Source organism: Seriola dumerili, unplaced genomic scaffold, assembly GCF_002260705.1.
Source record: "Seriola dumerili isolate Sdu_G_001 unplaced genomic scaffold, Sdu_1.0 BDQW01000044.1, whole genome shotgun sequence".
Taxonomy (NCBI): Eukaryota; Metazoa; Chordata; class Actinopteri; order Carangiformes; family Carangidae; genus Seriola; species Seriola dumerili.
The window spans coordinates 2,397,544-2,424,586 of NW_019174299.1; the positions used below are offsets into that span (position 1 = coordinate 2,397,544).

At 41.1% G+C, this 27,043-nt stretch overlaps 1 protein-coding gene across 3 annotated transcripts; it reads left to right on the plus strand.

The window, feature by feature from the left end:
- The first annotated feature begins 8,303 nt into the window (after window positions 1–8,303).
- elavl3 (ELAV like RNA binding protein 3) lies at window positions 8,304–26,734 on the plus strand. 3 transcript variants are annotated; one of them, XM_022739287.1, is made up of 8 exons: window positions 8,304–8,691; window positions 15,729–15,945; window positions 16,038–16,141; window positions 18,408–18,561; window positions 18,700–18,928; window positions 19,470–19,523; window positions 20,100–20,138; window positions 20,921–26,734. In XM_022739287.1, exons 1-8 carry the CDS (start codon window positions 8,683–8,685, stop codon window positions 21,267–21,269), a joined length of 1,155 nt encoding a protein of 384 aa, XP_022595008.1. In that variant the 5' UTR covers window positions 8,304–8,682; the 3' UTR covers window positions 21,270–26,734. The 3 variants fall into 3 exon arrangements, with proteins under 3 accessions (XP_022595008.1, XP_022595010.1, XP_022595011.1); XM_022739289.1 differs by having other exon boundaries at window positions 20,942–26,734; XM_022739290.1 differs by lacking the exons at window positions 19,470–19,523; window positions 20,100–20,138 and having other exon boundaries at window positions 20,942–26,734.
- The last annotated feature ends 309 nt before the right edge of the window (window positions 26,735–27,043 follow it).

A 27,043-nucleotide genomic window follows, 5' to 3' on the forward strand; every position in this document is an offset into this window, starting at 1 on the left:
TCCCTCCTTGTTCCTCCTAGCGGCTGGGAGCTGAACCGTGGCCATTTGTGTCAAGTGTAGCGTGAGGCACTTACTACATCCGGTGAAACTTCAAAAATAAAACCGTATTTTATTTATTTTCAAATTCTCTATTAAGTTATGCGTAACGATACAACACCAGTTTCACGTCGTATAATTCACAGTGTCATTTTATAGATGTGTAGTAATTTCACACGAGGATAATGACGCTTTTCGAATTTAAATCGCCACAAAAACCATCACTTTACTTCCGGTCTTACTGTTTGTCTCCAGTAGTTTGACCAGCTTGTCCTAGGTGGCTATATCCACCATCTGTTCATGCAGAAATCTCACCTGACCGGTTTAGAGCGACCTGAAAATGGCGCATATCCACTTCAGTTTAAGGTTTCACTTCTGTATAAAATTTAGGAAGCAGGCAAAAGAAGTTCCAAGAACTCTGTTACTCCCACAGTGTCTTGTTTTAGTTTTGTTTTTCTTTACTTTGATTACATGACTCTGACATCACACATAAAACCACTGGGCATGACCTGTCCTATCTGAGGGGAACATGATTTGATATTTATCTGATTCACGTTTAATCCGTTACTTTCTTTCCTGTTGTTGATGCCAAGTTTTATCTCATTTGAATAAAAAAAATAGGCACAATAGCAGCATCTAGAGGACTGCTTGTCATATATCATGTTTCTGGTAGACAACATAGTGTTGCACTGGGACTAGACCAGCAGGTGGGGCTGTTCACCATGATTGGAGAAGAAAGAAAGCCTTGCCTCATCAGTGATTGTTTAAGATTCAGTCTTCAAATTTGACCTCTACAAGGAGATGAGAAATAGCTACAGCTGTCTTTACTGGCCTTCTGGCCAACAGTGACTGAAAGTCACACCAGTGAGCCCATTAATACAGAAATATTATAAAAGTCTCAAACAAACAACCATAAATGGATGCTGTGGATTATTTAAGGTGGATAAAACAAATATGTCTGAAATTGTATATTTACCACAGTCCTCTCTCTGTCCTGTTTGAGCAGATGAGGGATAACATTGTCAGTGACTGCTCTCACTAATGGAGGATTTGTCAGTTTATTGTAATGGCAGGTCTACATCTCCCTCCTCCCTGCCTGCAATCACTATATACCCCCATGCCTACTAAGAAGAATTAATATAGCCATTCTTGCTGCTGCAGCCCTCCCTCCCACCGCTCACTCCTTCTAGCCCACAGTCTTCCTATTCAGCACCCTGGAGAGCTGCTGCAGGTACTCGGGCCGTCCTCTGTGAGATGGCTGATGAATGGCATGAATTGTATAGGAGAGATATGAAAAATGGAGAGAGGGGAGGAAAAATTAACCTTGCGTGACAGAGGCTTGGCTGAAGCAGAGCAAGGACAGACGTCTCGGGGATATATGTTTATGCATGGAGCAGCAGTCAGAGTAGCATCAGAGCAGGCACGGGTCTGGCCCATAGACATTGCTAATGAAAATAAATGAAGCTCACGCTCTCCATCTTTCCCCTATACAGGCACTCTTCCACCATAATGCCAAAACTCATCGTTCTTTCTCTCTGCTACTCCAAGGTTCAACATATTCTAACATATTCTAATTCATTGCACAGTGGTGCTTTCCATAATTGATTTGTTTAGTAATGAAATATAATCTTGTTCTTCTCTCCGTTTTTATATGTACATACATCCTATACATATCCCATCAATCTAACCTGAATAAATACATTTCTAAATATTAACATATTCAACATTTTAATATAAATTCACTGAGATATACTGTGTGTTTGTGTGACATTGCAACGTCCTTGCATAGTTGGAAAGCCCATGTACTATAAGTGGCCAGAACCCATGCTGGCTTTATCCTTCTGTCCGCACCTTCCCTGCCTGCTTCCTTGCCTTTCTGTTCATCGAAGGCTTTCAGTTCCTAGATTCGGCACTATTGTTTGAGCGCCCAGCCCCCACGGCAGCCAGAGCCCCCACCACCACCACCACCACCATCACTGCTGTGTTACCAAAGAACAAAAGAGAGAGTGTCAGACACCACCCACTAGATCTCTTTCACACCAGAGCCCCCACCTCAGTTCCAGATGGGGTTGCCTTTTTTTTTCAGGGTTTCTCTCAACCCCAAGAGTCCTGCAAAATGGATGCCCCCCTCCCCCCGGAGCCCACTACTCAGCTGCCCGTCATCCACCTGCTCCACCGCCACGCGCCCGTAGCCAGGGCACGTCCCCTCTCTATCCCTCCCCACCAGGGAGTCCTATTAAAATCATTAACCACTTTTTACTGGGGTCTGCTTCCAGGATATTACTCTGCCAGCAGTGCAAACTTTAACAACATTAAGTCCTAAAAAGGAAGGACAAACCCACAATCTGTCTTTCAGATAAAAAGGAAAAAACAATAACCAAAAAAGCGGAAAAAGATACATGCAATAATTATTTAAAAGAAAGATAAAAGATAATGCTTTCCTGAGGTAGATAATGTGATATAAAACTTTAATGGTAAAAAAACAATTGCATAGGTTTTTCTAGATCTTGCTAGTTCAGCTGCTCTTAAAGCAGGATGGAGGAATTACACCAGACTGAGTATTGTAATCAATAATGCTAATTCTAATCTCAGTCCTGTGGTGGCGTGCTATAGAAGGGGCAGGCAGATGCTCATTTGTTTGTTTCTCTCAAAGCATCAACATGTAGCATCTTCAGGAGAGTCTCTGCTTCATCCTCCACCCATGGTTTGACCTTTCCCCTCCCGGGACAGAGACTGAGGTGAAGCAACAGGGCACATCTGCTACAAAACAGCTGTTAAGTCTCCTCTGTTGATCCTACAGTCAGATTTTGGAGGGGTGGGGGTTAAAGGTAATCTTTGCTGAATCACTAAAAGTCTGCTTAATTACACACCAACCTACAGCTCTTGGTATTCACCTCTCCACTGTCCTAGAAACAATTTCAGCTAATCAAACAAAACAGCCTCACTTTCCTCTGCCTACATTACATGCATGGATGCATGCTTTGCTGCCACTCACTAACCAAGATTTATGGAAATATTCCCTTCCAGCTCCACTCAGTACAGAGCACACACTGCTATTAGTGCGCTCCACGTTTGAGTATATGCAGATATATGCATATAATACGTTTATGAGTTCTTTACAGCACTTGCTATAGACTTTTTACAGGTTCTGTGCTGCAGGAAATGACTAAACCCCCATCACCATTACTACCACCCCCATCCCAACACCATCCTCCAGTCCCTAAGGGTTCAAGCACCCAAATCAATTGAAAGAAAGAAGAGTGCACTGTGGTCCTCCCCCTACATCTGTCAGGGAGGGAAAACAGGAGGGGCCGCACTCATGGGCCGTACAGGGGAACAATATCACTCCATCTGTCACAAACCGTTTCATCTCTGATGGGATGAAATATAGCTCACAAATACATCTACGTCTATATCATCTACGTGTATTAGCTTACTGGTGCCCAAGCCTCTACCAATTCCCAGAAGCATACGCAGTGGCTTTTTGTCTCATATTACCTTCCTCCCACCAGCCAGCACTCTCCAACCACCTTGCAAATTATGCTTTTAAGCCAAACAGCATGTTAAAGGAAATTATTCCACTTTACACAGTGAACCAGTAAATGAAAATGGAAGACTACCAAGTAACGAAATTTGCATGTAAAAAGTTCCAGATTGAATGTACAGAGCAGCGAATATGATCGTTAAATGAAAGAGAAGGCACACAATGTCTTTGGAGGAAACACTGAAAAAAGTAAGATGCAATCTGCTAATAACCAGCGAGCTCTTTCATATTCAAATGTTGCTGCTGCTGTGTTTGGAGGATGGGTGTGGCCGGTTGATTCTTCTTGCCTCCTGAGCTGTCGCGGCTTTGTGACGTCCACGATCGCATTTGCTCTATCAAATTATGCTATCGGACTGGTCACTCTTCAGTGCTGAAGACAAAACGACGACCCCAACAATACCTATCAGAGTCCGTAGTGCTGCACACTGATCGCCGACAAAACAAGGTAGCCCAGTGATCCGGAAAGCTGTAAGAACAGCACAAAATGGCCTGACTGTTTACTGGAGGGAGGAACGAAAAAAAAAAAATCCCATATCCCCAAGAGCCATCATGCATCTCTCTCAGCAGCAGGTAGAGCTGCAATCTCAGTCATTCATATTTAATTCCACAAGAGTTTCCGGCCAGACTAATGTGCTATTGATTTCAAGTCTCCTATTACTGAAACAGGGGAGGGCCATGAGGGGGAGAGAGCTGGACTACAGGGAGAGAGAGCAAGAGATTGAAAGAGGAGAGGAGGAAGGAGGAAGATGGAGGGGGAGAAAATAGAGTGTAATGGATGAACCAGAGTTTTTCTAGGAAACATTATCATATCCCCTTTGGACAGCCAATGTTATCTATTCAATAATCTAGTTTTTCTCTGCCGAGTAAATACAGGACATTCTACATGAAAGTACACTGAGAACATTTCAGGTTGGGGCAGGAAATGTGTTTTACATTATTTGTTGTTCATCAAAAGTCGGGCATGTACACAGTTCATGAGGCTAAAAACAGCTCAGCTTAACAGGAACAGGCATACTTGCACCTCATCTATTCGTTTTGTGTCTGTCACTTGTGTGTTTTTTTCATGTCAGATAGAAAGAGAGCGGCAGGAAAAGGAGCGAGAGAAAAACAAAGAGAATGTCTAAGAGCTTTGTGTATTTAAGGTCTCTCCCTAGATACCAACTCAGACAGGACAAAATGAAAGATTAATAACCACAGCTTTATATTTAAAAAGGTTTTGAGTAAAACATGGACTCGGCAAAGGAGGTTAGTCCTGCATCACCCCACCTCAAAGCCACATGAACAGTCATACACACATGCAGATACAGATGTGGCACAGATAATCCTATCATTAACATGTATTAATATGTGTCAGCATATGCATGTTTTCCTTTAATCAAATGATAAGAATGTGGAGTCTTCCTGCCTGAAAGTTTAAACATATCCCGTTCTGCAATGGAAAAAAAAAAAAAGACACATAACCGTACACAAAGAATTAAACAGGCACACGGAAAGCAAAATATAATCCATAAATAAAAAGATGACAAGAGCGTCTACTTCAGAGACTTCCTCCCACCAGCCTGTCTACTCTAATAATAGCCCTGAGACAACACATCCAGACAGACAGAGGGAGAGAAAGATATAGAGAGAAAGAGAGGAGAGAGACGGAGAGAAAGTGCAAGAGTGAACCCATGAGGGAGACCACAAGAAAATTGCCAAAATCATACATAAAGGGTTGAATTAGGCCAGTTGCCATTATCAACAAATGTCCTTTTAAAAAGAGGCTAATTTAATTTTGGATTCTTTCCTGAAAGCAAAAACTGCTTCACTGCTGCTGCCACAAAACCCTGAATTGCCAAGAGCCAGGCCTAGTGGAGAGACCACTGAATTAACCAGACCTGAGGCTGATTCATCCTACCCATCCCCCAGATACACTGTCATAGTGTCATAGTGTCACTCTCTCACTCTCCTTCTCTCTCCCCCTCTCTCCCTCACACACTCACGGGCCACTATCTTACCGCAGGGCAATGGCAACAGGCATTCATTTTGATGCAAGACTACGAGAATAATGGAGATGAGGGTAAGGAATTCAGACCTAAAGGGGCTTTGCAATTTACAAGGTTTTGTATCATTATAGATGTACTAGCCTGAGTTCAAATACATAATAAATTAGAAATTCACACACTACTGGCATATGGATTTTATGGAAATGCTTTATAAATAAAATTGTACAGTTAAAACTAAGAAGGCTAAGCAGAATGTGTGCACTTCTATGTTCCTTCTAACATGTTTTCTTGGATAATTGTACAGGTAGCAGTGCTGAGTATGTTTCGTCTGTGAGTTCATCCCCCTGGCACCAAGGAGCATTCCACGATATGCCAAGAGAAAAGGACCACTGCAACAAGACTCCTAATCACCACTAGTGGAGGAACCTTTAACAATAAGAAAATAATCAGTAGAATAACAAAAAGGCTTTCAAGTAAAACCAATGCTTGATCCTTTGATTCAGTAATGTACAATTGGCGCTTCAAATGCCCTCTTACTCACAGGGAGGATTCAGCTGCTGTGCTACTAACCAGGGCTCTAATGAGGGGCCACAATTAAGCCCATTTATTCACATTAAGTGTGAACTGTGAGTGGGGCTGCAGTCAGTTGACGGACCTGGGTGCCTTTGTGTTACAAGAGCCGCTTTTATTCAGCAAACAAAGACGGAAAAAACACAAGCACCTAATGACCGAATCTCACCGTCTCTTCTCAGACATCCAAACACAGCGGCAGAAACACACACATACACACACACACACACACGTGTGTGTGTGTGTGTGTGTGTGCAGGCACACGGACACTATTCCTCCCTCTCTAACAAACTGACTCAAAGGCTCCAACGCATCCAAGCTGAGTTGAGTCACTGCTTGACAGAACGGTGGGGGCGGGGTTAAGACAGACTGACAGTGGGGCTCCATCTCTATCCTCTTATTAACGCTTAACGAGTGCTTTCCTCATGCAATATTCATCTCCACTAATATCATCCAAGCTCTGAGTTGAGCTTGCTACTTATGTAAGGCAATTATGTAAAATATCAGACAGGGCCCATGTTCAGAATCTGACTAGAAAAGAACTGCAGGACAATGACAGAAAAGGAGAAAGGGTATACAAGAGCGATTGGGCAGTCGGGACTGGAAGGTGGGAGAAACAACGAGAGACGTACAGAATGAGGAAATTAGTTACTTCGGTGTCCTGTGCTATATCTTCATCTGATTATAGACTAACATCCTTCAAAGGCAAGTGGCCAGTGTCAATAATGCAAACTATTTCGTCCCTCGCACCATCATTCCTTACAGCCAGAGACATCTGAGGACTCCTCAAGGTCAGTTAGGGAGAGCAGAGCAGAGAAACTGATTGTTGTAGCAGGAGTGCTCACATCAGCTTCCACTTGTCCACTCCTCAACAGATGAAAAACACACAGGGGGCTTTTCATCCTATACAGAGAGCAACCCCTCTTCACCACCTCACTTCCTCACATCAACAGCAACCACAGACATTCACATACACAAATAAACAAACATACACTGATTTACGCACACTCGCACGCACCCCCACCCCACCCCCCACCCCTCCACCCCCCAGGTCAAGGCCCTATGGGGGTCTGCACAGAAATAGGTCATTTGTCACACATGATGTCCCGGGGCAGGGGATGCATTATAGATGAGCCCAAACAGCATGTCTCAGTGAGCACTCACCACACAGCTAGGGACACAGGAGGGAGCAGCAGGAGGTGGGCAGAGAGGGATGAGAACTCCTCAGGAAGAGGATAGTGGGTCCTGGGATGTTGTATAAAGTAAGACAAAAAACACTGCTGGCCACATTTCTGTTCATAAAGCAAGGAAAAGATTCATTCATTCAGCAGAGCCTGATCACAGCTACAACTGCACCTTCCTCAACTTTTCATTGAATGGACATAAATTAATTCAGGGGGCATCTAATTTGTTATTCTCATGTCTGCACCTGACCCTACAGCTAGCCATCTGCCTTGCATATGAGAGGTCCAGAAATCATCCACTCCTTGGTCTTATTATAGATTTAATGCTTTGTTTGTAGCCACAATTCACACCCAATTATTGCATATTTTGTCTCTTCTTTTTCCCATTATTGTAACTCTGTGATTATCAGTGGAGAATGTGGACTCAGAAAGTCTGCCGACCTACACTTAAAATCGCTTTTCTTCTCAAAGACAAAGGGCTGAGGAGTGAAGTTGTTTGCTATGGTTTCAAACAGGCCTAAATGGAGAATAAGAGAGAAAGGAAGGGGCTGTGCTGAGGGAGAAGTGAGTGCAAAGTGTGGGGAACGAGAGAGACAAGTCCGCTGTCTTCTGCTGCACCCATCTGTTCTGAAAGTGCAGGTGGAGCCCTATTCACTCCACTCTGCATGTGTGTGTGTGAAGAGGGGGGCAGGAAGAAAGGAAGGGCAGCGAGAAGGAGGGAGTGGAGAGATGGAAGGGCAGGGATGGAAAAGGGAAGGGAAGGGGTGGGGTGGGGTGGTGGTGTTGGTGGTGGTGGTGGTGGTGGTGGGGGGGGGCTCTTGGTGATCTCTCCTGAAGGGGATAATGGGAGAGGAGCGCATTGCAATGGCTGCCATGTAGTACCCTCCCTGCACAATTAGCCAATCAGCAGCGCGCTCTGCCAGCCAGGAGGACGCATAAAAGAAGAACATTGCAGCAGAGGCACAGAAGGACACTGCGAGAGGAGCAGGGAATTACACACAAAAACAGCAGAACCAGAACACCCTCCCCTGGACACACCCTGCTGAGGATCACTGCTTCTCTTTTTTTCTGAACCATCGCCCACGCCACACGGAGAGAACGCTCTCCCTCATCATCATCCAGTAGAAAACCCCTTTCTCCTCATTTTCATCCTATAGAGGACACCTACAATCTCAGAGGGCTGAGATCCCCTGGCGAAGATTGTATTTTTTTCCTTTTTTTCTTTTTTTTTTCTTTTAATTTGGACTCCTGACAGAACATAAGGGCCATATAACATAAAGGCCGAAGAGCACATAGAGACTCAGCCTTCAGCTTCAAGACCAGTGCAAAGAAGGACCTAGATTTCTTTCATTGTACGTCAAGAATGGTTACTGTACGTATTACTCTATTTCTTTTATATTTGTGGAGGGGATGTGGTAGCAGCATGCTTACATGGTTTGTCAGTCCTTTGTGTTGGATGTGCTGTTAACTACATGTACACATGTGATATAGTCATACACAGATTTATCTCACATCTTTCCTAGTGATGTACCTTTAGTGGAGAATAATATCATTTTAAATAGAGCTCCGTGGCTGTGTGCACATGCCAAAACACAGAGGAGCTTTGGTATTAGTGTCCTATGATCCTGTCCAATATGCAATGCCATATTATTATGATAAGATTAACGATCGATAGTGGCAATTAGCATTCTCATACTGAGTGATGCGCCATGCCGGCTGCGCTCCTGCCTGCAGTCATCCTCAGCCATGGATAAAGTCTTTATCCTGCCATTTTAGACAGCACGGGCTTTACGTTTCAGTATCACAACCACTCCGACCGCCTAAATGTCGCAGCTGTGAATATATTTCCTTAATGATGCGCGAGTTAAGGTTTAGGAATTCCGCAGGATTACAGTGATGGAAAGGCGACGAGGCGCCGGGTTCAGTGGGGGGAGGACTTGCTTTCTTTGCCTGGTGCAGCACAAGGATGCTGGAGACGAGTTTCTGAGACAAAACACGATGCCTCGGAGGCTGAGGGCCCATCCAGCAAGGCAAAGAAAAAAAAAGGGTCGAGTCACTCCGAGAGGGGGAGGGGGGAGGAGGGAGATTACGCATCCATTGGTTTGCATTGAATCAGACAAAGTCCAAATTCCTCAGGGTTCTCGTTGCGATGCAACCGAGTAAATGGGCTGGAAACCTCAGAGGCCGCGACAGTAAGGACGCGCACGGACATCTCCATTTTAAGCGCATTTCCTCCCAAGTACCACATCGCATACGTACAAGATGGCCATGCTTGCATTGCGCCTGTCGGATGAAAGGAGATGTGAGCAGTGTAGTTAAAGTAGCTTCGCTGTGTGCCGTCGGCCGGATTGGGCGTGTCTCTGCTGGACTTGAGAACCAAACGAGGGCCTTGGAGCGTCAAACGGCCTACTCCGCTCTCAGTCTTGACATGCTCTGTACGGCTGACAGCAGGTAGTTTACAGAGGCAGACCAATTAAAACCAGACACATTTACTATGAATTTTAGAAGCCAGGATATGACTAATAAACCGGGAATCAGCGTGGATGCTGTTCAAGGTCTAACCTCAAAATTACAGACAGGTGTTAAAAAAAAATAAAGTGAGATAAACAAAAATCACTAAACTATTTTATACGTTTAGTTTTAAGGGAATTATTAATTTATAGTGGGATAATATCTACATATGATTTAATGTTTAGTCTGTTCAGTCTACGACTAATAATAGTCGGAACTCAGCATAAATTATTTAACCCAGAGAAAGAACAGGATGTGAGAGATTGAGTTGGTCCTCGAAATATAGAGTCATGAATAACTTTTGAGATCTCGTCTCTCTGAATTTGAAATGGACAGAATATTGCTTCGGGGAAAAAAAATGTGCAAAATGGATGTGGACAGCACGCTGTTGTATCATCTGTGAGGCTCCAACTATCCACTTGACACATTTCCATTTCCAGTCTCATTGGATTTTCTCCTTGCTGTACTGTACCTATTGTCCCTTGCAGGCCTAGACGGTGTCACACAGACAGAGGCTGTAGCTCTCCTCCACATGGTCCGCAGTCCTCCATGCCTGTACCGCAGTGCCAAGCAAATAAAAGCGTTGAGTCAGATAACCTTTCCAAGGCACTTACACAATTCAAGGACAAGGACAGTCGAGGCCATCACTGTAAACCAGTCTAAACAGGTGTTTGATGATCAAGGAAAAACTGCAGGGCCTGTATAGAATTTAAACGTAAATCTTATTGGCTCGTGATTTAAAAGGTTAGAGGCCATTTTAGACCACCTCAAAATAAACTCATTCAAATGCTTACGAAACCTTAAATTTTTACAGTTAAGACATGATCTGTCTAACTTACATGAGACGTTAAATGCAATTATGTAAGCGGTGATTTGCCTCCTGTTGCCCATGTCTTCATCTAATTATCAGCAACAAATATCAAGCCTGAAGGGCAGAAAGAGGAAGAGGGTGTACCTTCCATCTCTGAGACAGCTAAATGAATCCACTTTTTCCTCACAATAATCTTTTTTTAGGAAACAAATATTGATCACGTCATTTAATTGCAGAGGGTACATCAATCTGGCGATAGTGTTGATTGATAATTTCATGAGGGTTATGGAAAAAACAAGATATTCTCTGATAATATATATTTCTATGAATAATAATGGTGGTTATTGGCCTTATACACGCTCAACGCTCGCCGAGTTAAAGCCAGTTTACCCAGCTTTTGAATTACAACTATCACTAAACACAAGTCTAGTCATTCTGTCGGGGAAAACGATCCACACGAAGAGATAAATATCTACGATCGGTGTTTTTTCTTTTGGTGTTTTTTAATTTGACCTATCATGGGATTTTTGACTCGGGGCTGGCAACTGTAACAGCCATTGTTCCCGGAGAGTCCTGCAGCCCCTGGCCACAACACAAAGCGCCACTGTTTACATTAATATTCATAGTGCTGCCATAGCCTCTGCGAGAGAGAAGAGGAGGAACGGGTGGCTCTTTTGTTTGGTCGTTTCAATACGTTTATTCAGCAAAAAGGCGCTCCGGCTCATGAATGCCTGCAGAGCTCACAAGTCCTGCCTTTTAAAAAGGTCTAAATAAGAAAGACAGGGAAATCGAGGGATTCTCTTGTGCATCTGCATCATATGAAATAGCCACAAAGGTGTGTTTTTTTCTTAGTAACTCCAATTCAAACGTTTGAAAATTCTACAAAATATAAAATAAAACCAGTCGGTGATCTTTGCTGTATTCACGGGCCTCTGTGGCCTCAAATGAGACCGTCCGAAAGCCACTCCCTTTTTCAGCACGCTGGATAGCGCCCCGCATGCTACAAGGACTCGCAAGACAGATTTGTCTCCCCGAGCCTTTGACGTTGTCTGCTCCCATCTTATCAAAGCAGCCCATACTCACAGAGCTGGAATCTTTTAGAAATCTTTTATTTCTAGTCTGCGGAGCGGAGAATAGGAGGGAGCCTCAGTGCATGGCTGACATGAGCTGTGACTCCTGTCGTCCTGTTGTTTTACAGCTGCCACCATGATCCCTTAAGCTGCAGAGAGTGTGGCTAATGCCCTTTGTTTGGGATAATCCTGTAATCTGTGTTATTTAGAAGGCTCATTTACACTTCAGCCTAGCGTTCAGTTTTGATTCATGCCTTCCAGAAAAAAAAAAAATCTTTATATAATGCATTATATTGTGGACTAGAGACAAGGTTATATATTAAAAGGAAAATCCTCGTCATCATTGTTAATTCAAAAAATATATCAATATATATATATATTTTACTGTGTACTTTGATGTTTAGTTTTTCTACACAAATAGAAGTAATATATAACAACCTACAGCAAACATTTACTTCTACAATAAGCAATTATCAAACACTTATCTTCCTTGCTGGGACTTCATGCCAAAACAGAATATAGTTGGTGACCACATCCTTTTCTCTCATGTTATATTGCACTGCCATTCAAATGTATTTTCTGTTGATTCTTGGTGCACTGTAACATGTAGCATTCGCAGTAGAAATTAATTGTGAAGGCGGTTTATAAGCATCAGAAGACAGAGAACAGTGACTGCATTTACATTTAGTCATGTAATGCTCCTGCGTTTTGTAATTTAATAGTGTACAGTGTAGGTGGTTCATGTGCTTGGCAGTGGAGGCAGGGCTCTTGTTTGCGTGCAAGTCTGGGTTCATGTGTTTGGCAGGGGAGGCAGGGCTCTTGTTTGCGTGCAAGTCTGGGACCATGTGTAGGCGATGCTGATGCAGTACATTAAATATTAAGGGAGATCTCACAGAACCCCAAAATAGAAAAAAAGCAGTGTGGGGGACATAGTGCCACCCTAGCAACTGGAATCTTTTAGAAATTTTTAAAGATTTTTTTAAAAGATTATTTTTATGTTTTCATCCTTATTTGATACAGATATATGTTGAGATGCGAGGGGTAATGATACGCAACAAAAGACCTGGGTCATATGTACACCGTTGGACATCATGGTTACAAAGTACCACAGGTGTAAACATTTTTATTGTCTACAGTAGTTGAAAATGTCTGCAGCATATAGCTGGAGAAGATCTATATTGGGTATATTGTGATTATTCATGCTGTTGTAGGCCTCCCTACAACATCACAATGACTTATTGTCTCTTCTAATTAGGGTACTGCCAACCAAACTCTAGACTATTTGATTTTTGCTGTTGGTGTACAATATGAAATGTGACAGCCTAGAGATGAAACAATCCTCTGAGGTTTTTATATTTTCAATTTGTTTTAAAAAAAACTTCAAAGTATGCTGTTTCTCTCTATTTCTGTGGAAAAAAAAGAGTCTTAGTTGCTGCTTGTGTCAGCCACTCTCAGTGTCCAGCCCTTACTCAGTGGTTCTGTGAATTATATAACTTCACACTGTTCACTGGGGATGTGTGTTCTGCCATGCTGAGGGTTATTTCCGTTGGCCCTAATATGTGTTTTTTTTCCCCCTTCAAAATGCTTTTGTCATATTTGGGACACATTCACTCGCTCATATTTCTGATAGTCAAATGCATCACATCACTCAACAACGAACTAGGTTAATATTACAATAAATATAACATAAAAGCTTAATTCCACCTTTTCTGTCAACACCTTACTCGTATCATCATTTATAAAAACACCAAACTTACACTCAACTGACATTTTAGCTTCGCATCAAACTCTTCACATGGAAGACTGCTATTCTACATCACCCTCCCTCTGTGTGGAGATGTATGTTTGAAGTATTTTATATTTAGGCTGTCTTATCAACCCTTGTCATAATCAATTCATCTTACTGATATTCCCTTCCTCTGCAAAGCCGTGTAATATTAATACATGGAGGAAAATTGCCTGACCTGTATATCTGTTCCTAATAGGCGCAGACACAAACACACACTGAGCTTAAAGTAAGAAAGCCATTCAGCCATTAGAAACAATGCAGTCTTTGAGAGGCTGTTACCTGGGCAACCTGAGTCGAGGTGAGGCTCAAAGCAAGACGGCAGGTTACAGAGACGAGGGAAAAAGGCAGGTTAGACAGACCCATTGGCGGATGCTAGAAATGGAGAGAGAACACATAAAATGGCATATAGATCTGAAAATATACCTGAAGAAATTAATTTAGTTATAACAATGAAACAGAGCACAATACAAATACAATAGGTTGATGGATTTCCAAGAGACAGGGAACTGTGAAAGCCCACATTTTCACACTGAATGAGATTCATAACCTGAAAGAAAGTCCTCATCTGTGTCAGTGAACATTACTAAGTTACCAATAAAGAAAAAATACTTTAGGGAGCACCCCTCTTTGGGCATTAAAATAAAGCTGGTTTTGCGTTATCAGAGAACATGATCCAAAAAGCTATAGGAGCTATTTGCCAGGTAAATATTTCTTTTGGAAATAATGCTTATGTGGTTCAGTGACACCTATTCCTCTATCAAGTCAGGACATTCCCTGAATATAATCTTGAAATAATTCTGAACATTCATTAATTAAGTCTTTGTTGCTTTGGACTACTTTGTAAGACCCCAAGAGTTTAGAGAAGACTCATTCAATCCTATTGACATAGCCTACATAACACCCACGACTTACAGTTCTACAACAGCTCAAACACACAATTTGACAATTTGGCCATACATACACATTAAAACTGTTTATCTAGACTTGTGAAAAGGAATGCAGGTCCTGATATGTACCGTAGTTCCAACAGCATACAGTATGCAGTGTTATTGAGGACCATATTAGTTGCATGGGTCAACAAGAAGAAACAAACTCTAAACATGAATACTTACTTACTTTGACAATTGAAATAAGTCAAATATTTAATCTGACATTTGAACATGAAAATAATTCAGATGCAAATGAAGAAAATATTGCATATGATTATATTCAACATGTGCATCATAAAGTAGGATGTAAAATTAAAATAGTCCAAAACTGTTGCAGGTTTTCAGTTTGTACACCGAAGATAGATCGAATTCAAACAGCCGTACAAATCAGTACAGCTCTAGCATCAACATCACACTAAGCAATGACACCATCAGTTTAACTTTAAATTTTTTGTCCTTTGTTTTACATAAAAAACAGAATTTGCTAGCTATGATTTTCCATGATTCGGAGACAGAGAACTAGGTGCTGAGTGTGATGAAAGGGAAAGGGAAAGTGGAGCAGGAAGTTTTGTTTCTGACCACACAGATGTTCCTTGAGAATCCCCTGTGGATCAAATCAAGCAACACGGTGTACTCCAGAGCAACACAAGAGACACAAACACTATACTGTGCACTAACCCACACCCTTACTCTACCTACAAAAATAAAAGTCAGCTGACCACAAAGAAACCTTAACAAATTCAGAAGAACAAATGTGTAAGCCTGACTTATGTTACTACCAGACCGTGTTATTCCTCATTTATTGTAGCACGAAATCCATTTAACATTGTCGCTCTCCCCTTTGTCCGTCATCTCAGCCCCTGCCTCCCCTATCTCCCCAAGCCTCTCGCCAGCCTCACATACCACCATCACCATTATCCATCCCTGTGTAATGATGTAATGGTGTTTGACCCTGGAAGAGAGTAGGGGGAGGGGAGGAGTAAGGAAAAAGGGACTGTGACATCTGCAGGACCAGAGGCAGGGAGCGAGAGAGCTGGAAAGATGGGGTGAAAGGGGGGGAGGGGAGATGATAAATCAGACCTTGTATCCATCTCTATTTTAGCAATGCTGATACCTTTCCTTTGCTTCTGACAGTGACAAATTGGACAGTCTGTGTGTGTAGCTTTTATTTGTATTTGTATTATAGTATGCTGAACGTATGTTAAAGAGTAGATACGCATATTTATAAAGACATATCGCCACTGTCCTTTTGTGTGTTGCTGTGAATTATGAATCTAACTCCACCCTCTTCCTCAGCAGATAATCAGCACCATGGAAACCCAGGTGTCCAACGGTCCAAGCGGAACCAGTCTGCCAAACGGTCCAGTCATCAGTACCAACGGCTCCACGGACGACAGCAAAACCAACCTGATCGTTAACTATCTGCCTCAGAACATGACCCAGGAAGAATTCAAAAGTTTGTTTGGTAGCATCGGAGAGATTGAGTCCTGCAAGCTAGTCAGAGACAAGATAACAGGTACAATGCTCTGTCCACATTGAAAAAAAGATTTGCGCTTCAATTGGTTTTGATAATGTTTGACATCACTATGCCTCTTTCATTGTCTCCAGGTCAGAGTTTGGGATATGGCTTCGTAAACTATGTGGATCCAAATGATGCAGACAAGGCCATCAACACGCTCAATGGTCTCAAACTACAGACTAAAACAATCAAGGTGAGCAGACCTCGACTCTCTACAATATTCACTTTTCATTTTTTTGATTCTCGATGGCGTGCCAGACAAAAAGAAAGGAAGTGATTCTGAGAGAGATTTTGTGGGGTGGGGAGGTGGGGGTGTTAAGAGAGGTGGTGACAGACGTGACAGAGGGAGGGGAGGAAAATGGGGAGGAGGAGGCAGAAGGGAGCGGTGGGTAGAACAAAGCAAGTGAGAGAAAGGGTGAAAAGAGAAGGCGAGAGTGGAGGTCAGAAAGCAAGGGGCGGACAGCACGCAGAGGTTATTGTGATGGAAATGTAATTAGGAAGCCTGACTGTGGTGCACAAGGGTCAGTCCAGGTTACCCCATCTGCCTCCAATCGGGGCTAATTAGGGGGCTTCTTTGTCCCAAAATCAGATGAGGGAAAGAGGGGGGCATACCATTAAACGCTACTTCCTTCCATCCCCCCAACCTGATCAAAGTAGATCAAAGATTGAGATAAACTGCAGGATGGAAAAAATCAAATCTCTGAGAGAGCAGAGCAGGTGAAAACCTCCAACAGCTGTTCATGAATAGGGGCGTTAATTCTGACTTATGACTGACAAACAATGAGCTAGGTCCAGGCAAACCTAAGTACTGGATTTGGTGATTTTTTTGGAAGAACAAATACACATATTGTATTGTACATAATATTGATTCACAGTATGCGTAAGCTTTCAAATACAAGATAAATTACTCTTACTCTGGAACAACCATGTAGCTGAAATGATCATGCCAATTATTATAATTTATTGTTAATCTTATGTTATGACATTAATTATGTGATGTATCTATACATAGATCGCTCGGTCTATAATTACTTCTTTATAATTTACTCTCAAATTTAAAAATAACTCCTGTAGTAGTAGCAACACCATACTTTTATCATTCTGATTTTTCGGGAAGCTTCAATGGAGAGGGGCGAGATTGTGAGGGAGGGGGCAACAGTAGAAGTGTAGGGGGTAGCTCGGAGAGCAGAATGCCAATGACAGGATTAGAGGCCATATGGGCTTCAGGCACCATCTGTACTGTGGGAGCGACAGGGAGAGGGTTAATTATAGGGCAGCCTCTGCTCCCTGAACACAGCAACTCCCCCCTGACTCGTCCAGAACACCCTAATCACTGCACCACACAACCCTCCTGCTCATACTGTCTGTCTGTGTACACAATTACACTGGTGCTAAGTACTGATGGATGAAATCAGAACACCTGTATTCATCTGAAAGATAATATACATGTAATATGCTTTCTTTGTGCCGATGCACAATATAATTTAAATGCTACGACTATTTCTAAAAAAGTAGTAGAATTCATGGACATTTATATTCATAAAACTAATACATATGCATATAAACAGTGAGCGTGAGTGTGTGTGTGTGTGTGTGTGTGTGGGTGTGTGTGTGTGTGTGTGTTTGCGTGTGTGTGTGTGAGCAGTGTGTTTATAAGTTGTCAAGGATCCTGCAAGTCTTGTGATGCACTTACATTGTTTGCTGTTTGCCAGTGGAGCTGTTCTCCCCCAGAGGATAGAGACAAAGGAAGGAGGCAGGACAGGGAGGGCAGCTCAGCCTATCTCAGACAACACTCACTCTGTCTCTCCATCACACACAAACACAGCGCTCCCAACAATGCACTGAACTGGATTATCTACCACACATGTGTTCACACGCTCCCATAAACACAATAACAAGAATATGTGCATGGCTTTCAAAATCAATCAGATTTTCCTCGGCAGTACTAGATCTAAAAGGTTCTGAAAGTAGACCAAAAGTAAACCATAAGGGATATAAACACAGACGCACCAAAAATGGCTGTGCACTAATTAAGTCACTGGTGAATTCAGGCAAATATATCGACTAAGGCTGATGTTTTTCAGTGGAAAAACAAAGTTGACACTTGGGCTTGTTAACTGATGATTGGTATCAGTTTGGGTAATGGTCACAATACATCTCTGCGTGTCTGTGACAGTCTCATTGTGGCTTAGTCTGAGCTTAAAGGCATTGATTAAGTCCACAGATAGCAAAGAGCGGAGTTGGGTCTGTGGAGATGACGAATAAGAAGAAATCAGTTATATAAAGACTGTTGGTTACTATTTGGGAACTCGGTCCACTTACATCAGGTCTTTCTCACATGTTCCTTAACTTGAAGTCTTTGTTTTTCTCTGATTTAAGCCCTCTGAGACTAATGTGATTTAGGGGTATTGTATATTGATAAAATGCACTTACTGATTGATTTTATTCGGGTGTTATAGGTATCATATGCCCGGCCAAGCTCGGCTTCTATTCGTGATGCCAACCTTTATGTGAGTGGACTCCCCAAGACCATGAGCCAGAAAGACATGGAACAGCTGTTCTCCCAATATGGTCGCATCATCACATCCCGCATCTTAGTGGACCAAGTTACAGGTATAGCCTTATTTCACTTCTCATGCTGACACTCTATCTGGATGAACTCTATCTATCCAAGTCAGGCCAATTAGACTTGTGGGCAGCAAGAGTGGCTGATGCCAAGGTAGTAACATTGGTCTGTTTTCTTATTCGGAGCAGGCATATCACGAGGAGTGGGCTTCATCCGGTTTGACAAGCGAAATGAAGCAGAGGAGGCCATCAAAGGTCTGAACGGACAGAAGCCTTTGGGTGCCGCTGAGCCCATCACTGTCAAGTTCGCCAACAACCCCAGCCAGAAGACAGGCCAGGCCTTACTGACTCAGCTCTACCAGACTGCTGCCCGCCGCTACACGGGGCCCCTGCACCACCAGACTCAGCGTTTCAGGTACTGAACCTTTACCAACCTCAGACTGGCCATCACTAACCAACAGATAGTCCTTAAAAAGAGACTGTTTCAAGACCAAGTCACAGGTCATCCTGCTCTGTTGTTTTGCTTAAGCAAACTCGATATCCTACAAATTTTAAATGCCAAGTGTTAAGTCAACATTTCATTGTTTTAGTATTACATGCACTATCATTAATGAGTCAATAGTCAAAGTCAAGTCTCTAAAAGGTTTTTTGACAATTATCAAGCATTAACTACACCAGGGAATAGCTAAGAATAAGTACTCTTCAGTGGCTACGTTCAAGAACAAATCACCAGATGAAGTCGCACAAACCAAAAACAGCAAATGTGGTCTAATGCTATAATAAGGAAAACTATGGTCAAAAACATTCCAAGGGAAAAAACTAAACATTTTCTGTCACTATTAACACTTAAATTGTTCCTTTTAGCAATATTATTACTTTATCATAAAGAAGGAAATGACAATATGGCATTGTCCCTCCTTCTCACTCTTTTTCTCTGACTTTCTTTTAAACTGCAGCGTGATCCCTTCACTTGGAAAGGGACCTGATCCAAATAACAGCTCAAAACCAATGTAAGAGACCGGATTTTATCAAGTACAATACAAAACAAAAGCTAAATAAATACTGGTTTAAGAAGAATCATACTGAACCTGTAAGTGTTGCCTATATTTCATAGGTATTATAGGCATCGTAATTATTGAAATTGCCACAGCTTGGCCAAATCTACATGTGTAATTATGAATAAAGGTTCAAAAGCTTTGAAAGTCGAAGGCTTCCAGTATGAAATATTTTATGGAACCTCGCAAACAATTGTAGGTATGGAAAAGATCTTTTTACTCAGTAGATGTGAAATGGCCTAGGACACAGGATTTATTTATATTGCATTTGAGCTATTAAAGGGAAACCCTTTTTTTGAGCTTAAACAACTTAAGTCACTTATAACAATAAAATCCAGCTGAGGCACATATTCACAGGACTATTTGACAAGCCATCAGTTTGTGGTTGGATGGTTTGGGACTGCGGTGCAGTGAAGGATGCCCTCTGGAGGCCAGCTGGTGAAGGAGCTACATGTTAACTGACAGCCCCCCTTCCTTGTAGATCTCATAACTAACTTCTGCATCCCCTTCATTCTCCCTCTTGCGTTGCAGACTCGACAATTTACTAAACGCCAGCTACGGAGTCAAGAGGTAAATGCCAAAGGTGTACTTTCAAAAGCATCCATGCCAAAATAAAACCTCAAACAAAGTGCCCGGAATACCACCTGCTGACTTCATCTCGAAATTAGATTATAATGGCCATAATTCTTAATGCCCACTGCCCATTTAACCATGTTACAGAAGCAGCCCAGACAACAAAATACTATCTGTAATTGCAATAAGAAAAGATGCAGCCTTCTAACAGCAGGGTATTCTGGCATGGCTTTGTTTAACCTTTTTGTTCGTTTGTTTTAATTAATAGAAATAATTTATGTATGTATTTATTTATGAACTAACATTGTCAGTTTCAGTTGCTTTAATGTCCCCTTTTTTTCACCAGCATGGACATACCAGATTCCGTTTGCGTCTCCTCTGTTTGCTCCAGTTTTTGTATGATTTGATTCCAATTTGCTTTTCATCCCTCTCTAGGTTTCTGTGTTTTGTTCGATACTGTGATTTCTGTTGAACATTGTGATTCATGTGTTTAATTCTTCCAGAGGCTTTGGTCAGCAGAGAAAATGAGAAAATATGCAAATTGTGTGGGTGTCTGTGTCTCAGTGCACACAGTGTCATTTTGTATGAAAACGGGTAGTTTGGAGCCACTGTGGTGCCCACATATTTACCTACTTACTGTACAGCAGAGGGGATGGAGATGGGGTCCCTCGACTCTATACCCGACTACAAGTTTTATCATTTCTCGCAGATAAATGCCCATAAGAGACAGTATAGAGCACTGAATGCTGCGTGGAACTTCAGAATGACACCCATGGTAGCTCTCCTACTCTCTTCCCCAGATTCTCGCCCATCACCATTGACAGCATGACCAGCCTTGCCGGGGTCAACCTTACTGGTCCAACTGGAGCCGGCTGGTGCATCTTTGTGTACAACCTGTCCCCTGAGGCGGACGAGAGCGTCCTGTGGCAGCTCTTTGGGCCGTTCGGCGCCGTCACCAATGTCAAGGTCATCCGTGACTTCACCACCAACAAATGTAAGGGCTTTGGCTTTGTCACCATGACCAATTACGATGAAGCCGCCATGGCCATCGCTAGCCTTAATGGCTACCGCCTGGGTGACCGCGTGCTGCAGGTTTCCTTCAAGACCAGCAAGCAGCACAAGGCCTGAGAGAGAGGCTGCTGGCACCAGCTCCTTCGACCTGCAGGGAGAGCAACCTGAGCTCCCTGTGCCATCACTCTACATGGGCCTGGACTGAGTCTCTCTCTGACACATTCTCACACAAATTCATAATATATTATTACAAACACAGACATGCAGATAAACACATACACGCACACACGTAAGCAAACATAACCATACTCAAGCATACACATGTCAGAGTTTCAAACAAACACACTAGTGGAGTTTTTCTTTTCTCTTTACACAACATGCTAGTCCTTCCCTATATTTGCCTGGATTGAATTAGAAGGGGTACGTAGCTGGTTTGTTGGGTAGGGGCAAGAGCTATCTATTTAGGAGACAGTCTAACGAATGTGACAGAGAATGTGTACTGAGTGCTTTGATTGAATTCAGGCAAATAATGACAACTGATGAACAAAACGATCAAAAATTTAAATGAACGAATATGTGCAATTTACCCAAACTCTTACCCCACCATCTCTCCCACTATCTTGCTGGAGAGGATGTAGTCACTTTTTTACACTTGGGCATTTTGAATCAGCGATTTTTTTAGATCAAAGAAAATGAAATTAAAAACAGTGTTCTCTTATATACGTCTATTAAAATATAACTATATATTCAATATTTAAGGTGGTTATAATAGCCGAGTATGTAAGCATTTTCTAGAAACTTTGACTACTGTTTCCTGACCTGCATTAGGTGGTGCCTAGCGTAAAGGCAGTTACTCTACCCTATGTGAGCTCGTTAGCTCAGACCCAATATGATTTAGGTTAACTAATGAATATGAATACTGGTCACAGAAAAGAGTAGTCCGAAGGCCATCACTCTTTCCCTCACAGTCTCACACCAAACAACACAATCGTCACTTATGTATCACAGAAACACAGTTCAGTAAGTAGAAGATATACACATATTTAGTCCACAAAAACAAAAAAAAAGTTTCCTGTATTCTTTCTAATCTATCCTCAAGATGGATTCAACACAAGCAGACTGTCTGTGAACTTAGAGCAGAGTGGCAGTACTCACATGGTGACAGTGTTCATTAGTAATTCTCTTGTGGGCATGAGAGCGACGAGTGTGGGGGGAAAACCGTTTCACCACAACACAGCCACGTCAAAAGGAAAATACCGGTGTTTTTTCACTTTTTGCATCATTTTTTTTGTATTGCACCTGTATTTTACATTATCCACAGGCCATTTTACTTTGCATGGCTTTTGTCGGCCATGATTTGGTGTGAGATCCCTTTAACTGACCTTGGTGTCAAGAGACCAAGAGAAAATGCAAACAAGATGTGAAAGACAACCAAATTATATTGTTCTAGCTGATGAGCTTTGATTCTGAATGTTACTGTGCTTGAGTGAGGTTATTCTGTCAGGTTTGTGTAGATAAATAGAAGCAGGAACGTTTGATCGTATCAATATGTTTGTGATCCAAGTAGCTGCAAAAAGTAACTCTGAAAAAATGCCAAACAACACAACCATGGACTGAACAATGGTCTAGGCGGGTCTGCAGAGATATAACACAGATGAGCAAAAACTCAAGAGCACCGGTATTATTCTTCAGTCTAGTGCACAGATAGAAGCTCCCTGAGTAAATGAGGTCAAAGTTTTGCATATCAGCGGAATACATGGGCTCTACAGTAACAACATGCATAGAGCAGATTAAGAGGACTGCAGTTCCTGAAGGCTGAACATTTAAAGCTGACTTAGAGTCAGGTATGTGAGCAATGATATCTGGCAATGTTAAAATTATCATTGATCCTTTGAGGAGAAAGGTTACCAGTTCCTCCAGCTTTTATAAATGCTCTTCAATTTTATTTAAAACCCCTCTGTTCTCTTAAGAGCTTCCCAGAAACTTTGAACTCCTGCCCTATCAAAAGATGACTGTACAACATCAAGCCTGCAAATAAGTGTCATAATTATACTTCTGTTTACAACAGAAAGGTATTTATTTATTTGCTTCAGATCTGTTTGGCACTATCACGAAAATAGCATTTCTCAAAATATCCCCAACCCAATTGCATGAAAATTATTTATGGCACCCTGATGAAACATTAAGGCCAACCTGTCTCGTTGAAATGTCTGTTACAGACCAGACTTGAGATTTACCATGGGGAGAGCTAATGTCTTTCAATATCAAGACATCTGCACATGATAATAGATTGAATAAGGTCAACTATATTCAAGACATTTTGCTTTTGCTTTTCTAAATGACGCTGTGTTAGCCAAAGAGGACGATCTCTTTGAAAGGATTACATTAGAGATAAATCTATTTTTATACATACAAAAGAACAAGACCTTGTGCTGAATTTTTACAGATTCTTAAGCTTGGAAAAATTGGGACATCGCATGGCTTTATTTTAAACCCTCTGATCTTTGCAGAGCAAGGGGGAACAAGCATGCGGTGTATGGGTGGGGATTTAGGGAGGGGGCGAAGGAACATTGTATCTCACACAAACCTAACCATTCAACCACATCAAAACGACGAACTTAACAAAAACAAATTTGATGTAAAAAAAAAATTAAAAAAAAAAGGTAAAATCAAACAGTTGGGGGTGTTACCTCACAGACACATCTATACCTTTGAGTGCTTAGACACACTCACATCTCTTGTCCTGAAGTTGTGTACAGTGTTGCTTCAATGATGGTGCAGTGAAGTGAAGTTAAGTTCTTTGACTTGAGAATCCCAGACAAAGCCGCAGTGAGACCAGCTCATTGCCAAGCTGAAAAACTGAATAGCTGCTTGCAAATAAAAATGTAAAACGCAGACTCAAACAGTTTCACCAATTAATAATGGACATTGAGCATGATTCTTTATGATTATATGGATTTGATTTTTGCCAAAGAATTGCTTTGCAAGTCAGTACCAAGAAGGATAATTAAGACTAACTATATTATTCCCTGAGTAATTGCTGTACAAATCTATGTTATTTATTGAATAAGGACCCTCTACAATTTCAGTTGTCATTACTTTTAAATATCTAAGTTGCGCATATCAGTTTGCATTTGTAAATCCTAAAACCACTAAACCAAATGCTAACATGAAACAGTTGCAAGCATTCCCATTTGCACACATTCCATGCAGACACCGAATGATGAAAAAAGGCATATCAAAAATAAATTATGATGAATGAATTCACCTCTTGACAAAGGAAAAATCGTTTGCATCCATATAATGTATTTCCCTCGGCATTTATATCATCTGCTTCGTCTTGTGACCAATTCAAACCTTCAAAACCATTAACATTGCACCGCTTCAAATACTTACTCTGGCATCTTTTAATCAGACTCATACTGTTTCATCCCCTGAAATACTCTGAATGATTGTCGCTGGTATGCCCAGAGCTGACCACATAAAGGACTAATCTAGCTATTTTGGGTCGAGCAATTTGCAAGAGATAGCAGAGTATAGGACTGAGCACTTGATGAGACCAGTGATAGACGTTAGGAACAACCAAGATAACAGGCCATGTTGAACTGCAGCTGGAGTCGTTTACCCAGCCATGTCCGATGTAGTACAGTCAACCCACAAACCAAACACCCACAGCCCAAAACAACAACCTTTCATACACAGTCTATACAAAGACCTACACCTAATGTAGAGCGAAGGACCATGGCAGGAAACAGTACTACACTGCTTGAGCAACAACAATAATCATTTAAAAAGACAAAAAAACTTTCCTATGGAACAGTAAGTGCAATGTGCTTTGTTTTTATATTGACTGAGAACAAATGATATATATTTTTTAAAAAAGAAATTAAACGTCACACTGAAAAGGTTTGCGGAATAGTGAAAGGAGCAAAAGTTCAGACAAAAACATAAAAAATGAACAGACTCATTAATAAAAAAAATGAGAGCTCTGATCTAGAAATTTCCATTATCACTTCCTCAGCCCCTAATTTGTGCTCTGACCATGCAAGCTCAAACAAACTGCATATCTGGCTGACTTAATAGAGCAATTCTCAATGACCTTGAAAGGAATACTGTCTAATATATCATCAGTTTTAGCCCATGTCAATTTCAAATATCATTTTTTTCCTGTAATTTATTGATTTCATTTACATATCAAGACTCACTTGTTAAATTAGCGTATTTGTGTTGTTGATGTTGCCATAGAGAACACACATGGGTCAAAGATTATGTTTGGTTGCATTGATTGGGTACAGTTTGTTATTTTTCTTCCATTATTTAATTAGTTGCAGTTTTTACAGTGTATGCAGATTTTAGACTTAGTTAGATTTTTTTATTTCAATCAAACTGTGTTCAATTGTGTTTGTAAAAGTCTGTGGTAGCTTTTGTTGCAACATAAAATAATTTAAACAGAAAAAATTCAAAATAGCGCCAACAAACTTGTATTATTTGGGCGACTTTAAGCTTGTAGTTTTAACTTATTGTTAACTTAAAAACTATTTATTATGATTATTATTATTGCCTCGTATAAAGTATGTTTTGTGTATATTTATGGTTTATTTCATTATATTTGCAAGTTTAAAAGATTTTAAGTTTGCCAAAATTGTGGTTACACCATTTCGTTTCTTAAAAGGGGGACAAATAGAAAAACAGTTTTTAGAAGTACGATTTGGAAACGTTCTCCATAGTCAAAGAATGCACTGCTATATTTAACTAATTGAAGTGTATAAACATACATGCTGTGTGCTAGATGTTATGCCTTTACTGCCTGTGTTCTGTTTGTCTTGTTAAATGAAAATCTTTTAATTATTTAATCTAATCACAGTCTTGTTTTTCAACCACTCTGTGAACCCCTGAGACATGGGACAGCTCCTGTAGTGAGGCTTTGGTCCACTTGAGGGTCCAACATTTAGCCAGTAACAGAGACGTCCTGGGTTTGATATGCTCTCAAGATGCTTTCCTGTTTATGCTAATGGGTTGATTTATATATATATATATAAAAAAAGGATATTAAGGGTTCTGTTTCTGTAAAAGCATTGTAATACTGAGATCATCTGTATCAATACCAATATCAATATCAATTTGTGCTACTGAAACAATGTTCTTTGGAAACCCAGCCAAGAGTTCTGGCAAAATATTAGAGCTCAGACAAGCTGCAGGAAGGTTTTCTTGGGAGTCTCTAGGGTAGTAAAGGGGTGAGTGGTCCTTCTGTTTCTCAACCAACTGTATTTTGTGTCTATTTATTTAGAAGAGGGGACGCAGTAACTTAGTGATGTTTTTCTTACATTTTCCTGGAATGGTAGAACAAATCAAAGGTGAAAATGATCAAAACAGTTCTGCTGACACCAATATCAGTGGAAGAAATACAAAATCTCATACTTCCAAACATGACCAAATGAACAATGTCAAAATTAAACAAAGAAAAAAAAAACCTTTCAGTTTAGTCTAGGATATTTATTACTGGGATTTCAGCTGAAGACGCTTGAAGACTTTTTCATGGAATTGTTTAATTATTTGTACTTTACATGCCAGAAAAAAATAAAAGTTACAAATATGAGCGACTTGATCTTTATTGACTGTCAAAACATTATTACTGAACATTCTGACTGAACATATAAAAAGAAATGTCATTTTAATCATGTTTTCATGTTAACTAAAGTTAACTAATGTTAACTGGTATGTTGGTATTTGACTTGCCATGTTTAAAAACAAAACAAAACAAAAACATAAAGATTAAAATTTCTTTTGATACGCACACATTTCCTGAAGTTCTCCAGTTTGATAAGTAGGCACATATTTTATATCTACTGAACTAATGCAGACAAAGGAATGTGCTCAATGGTTTGAGAGTA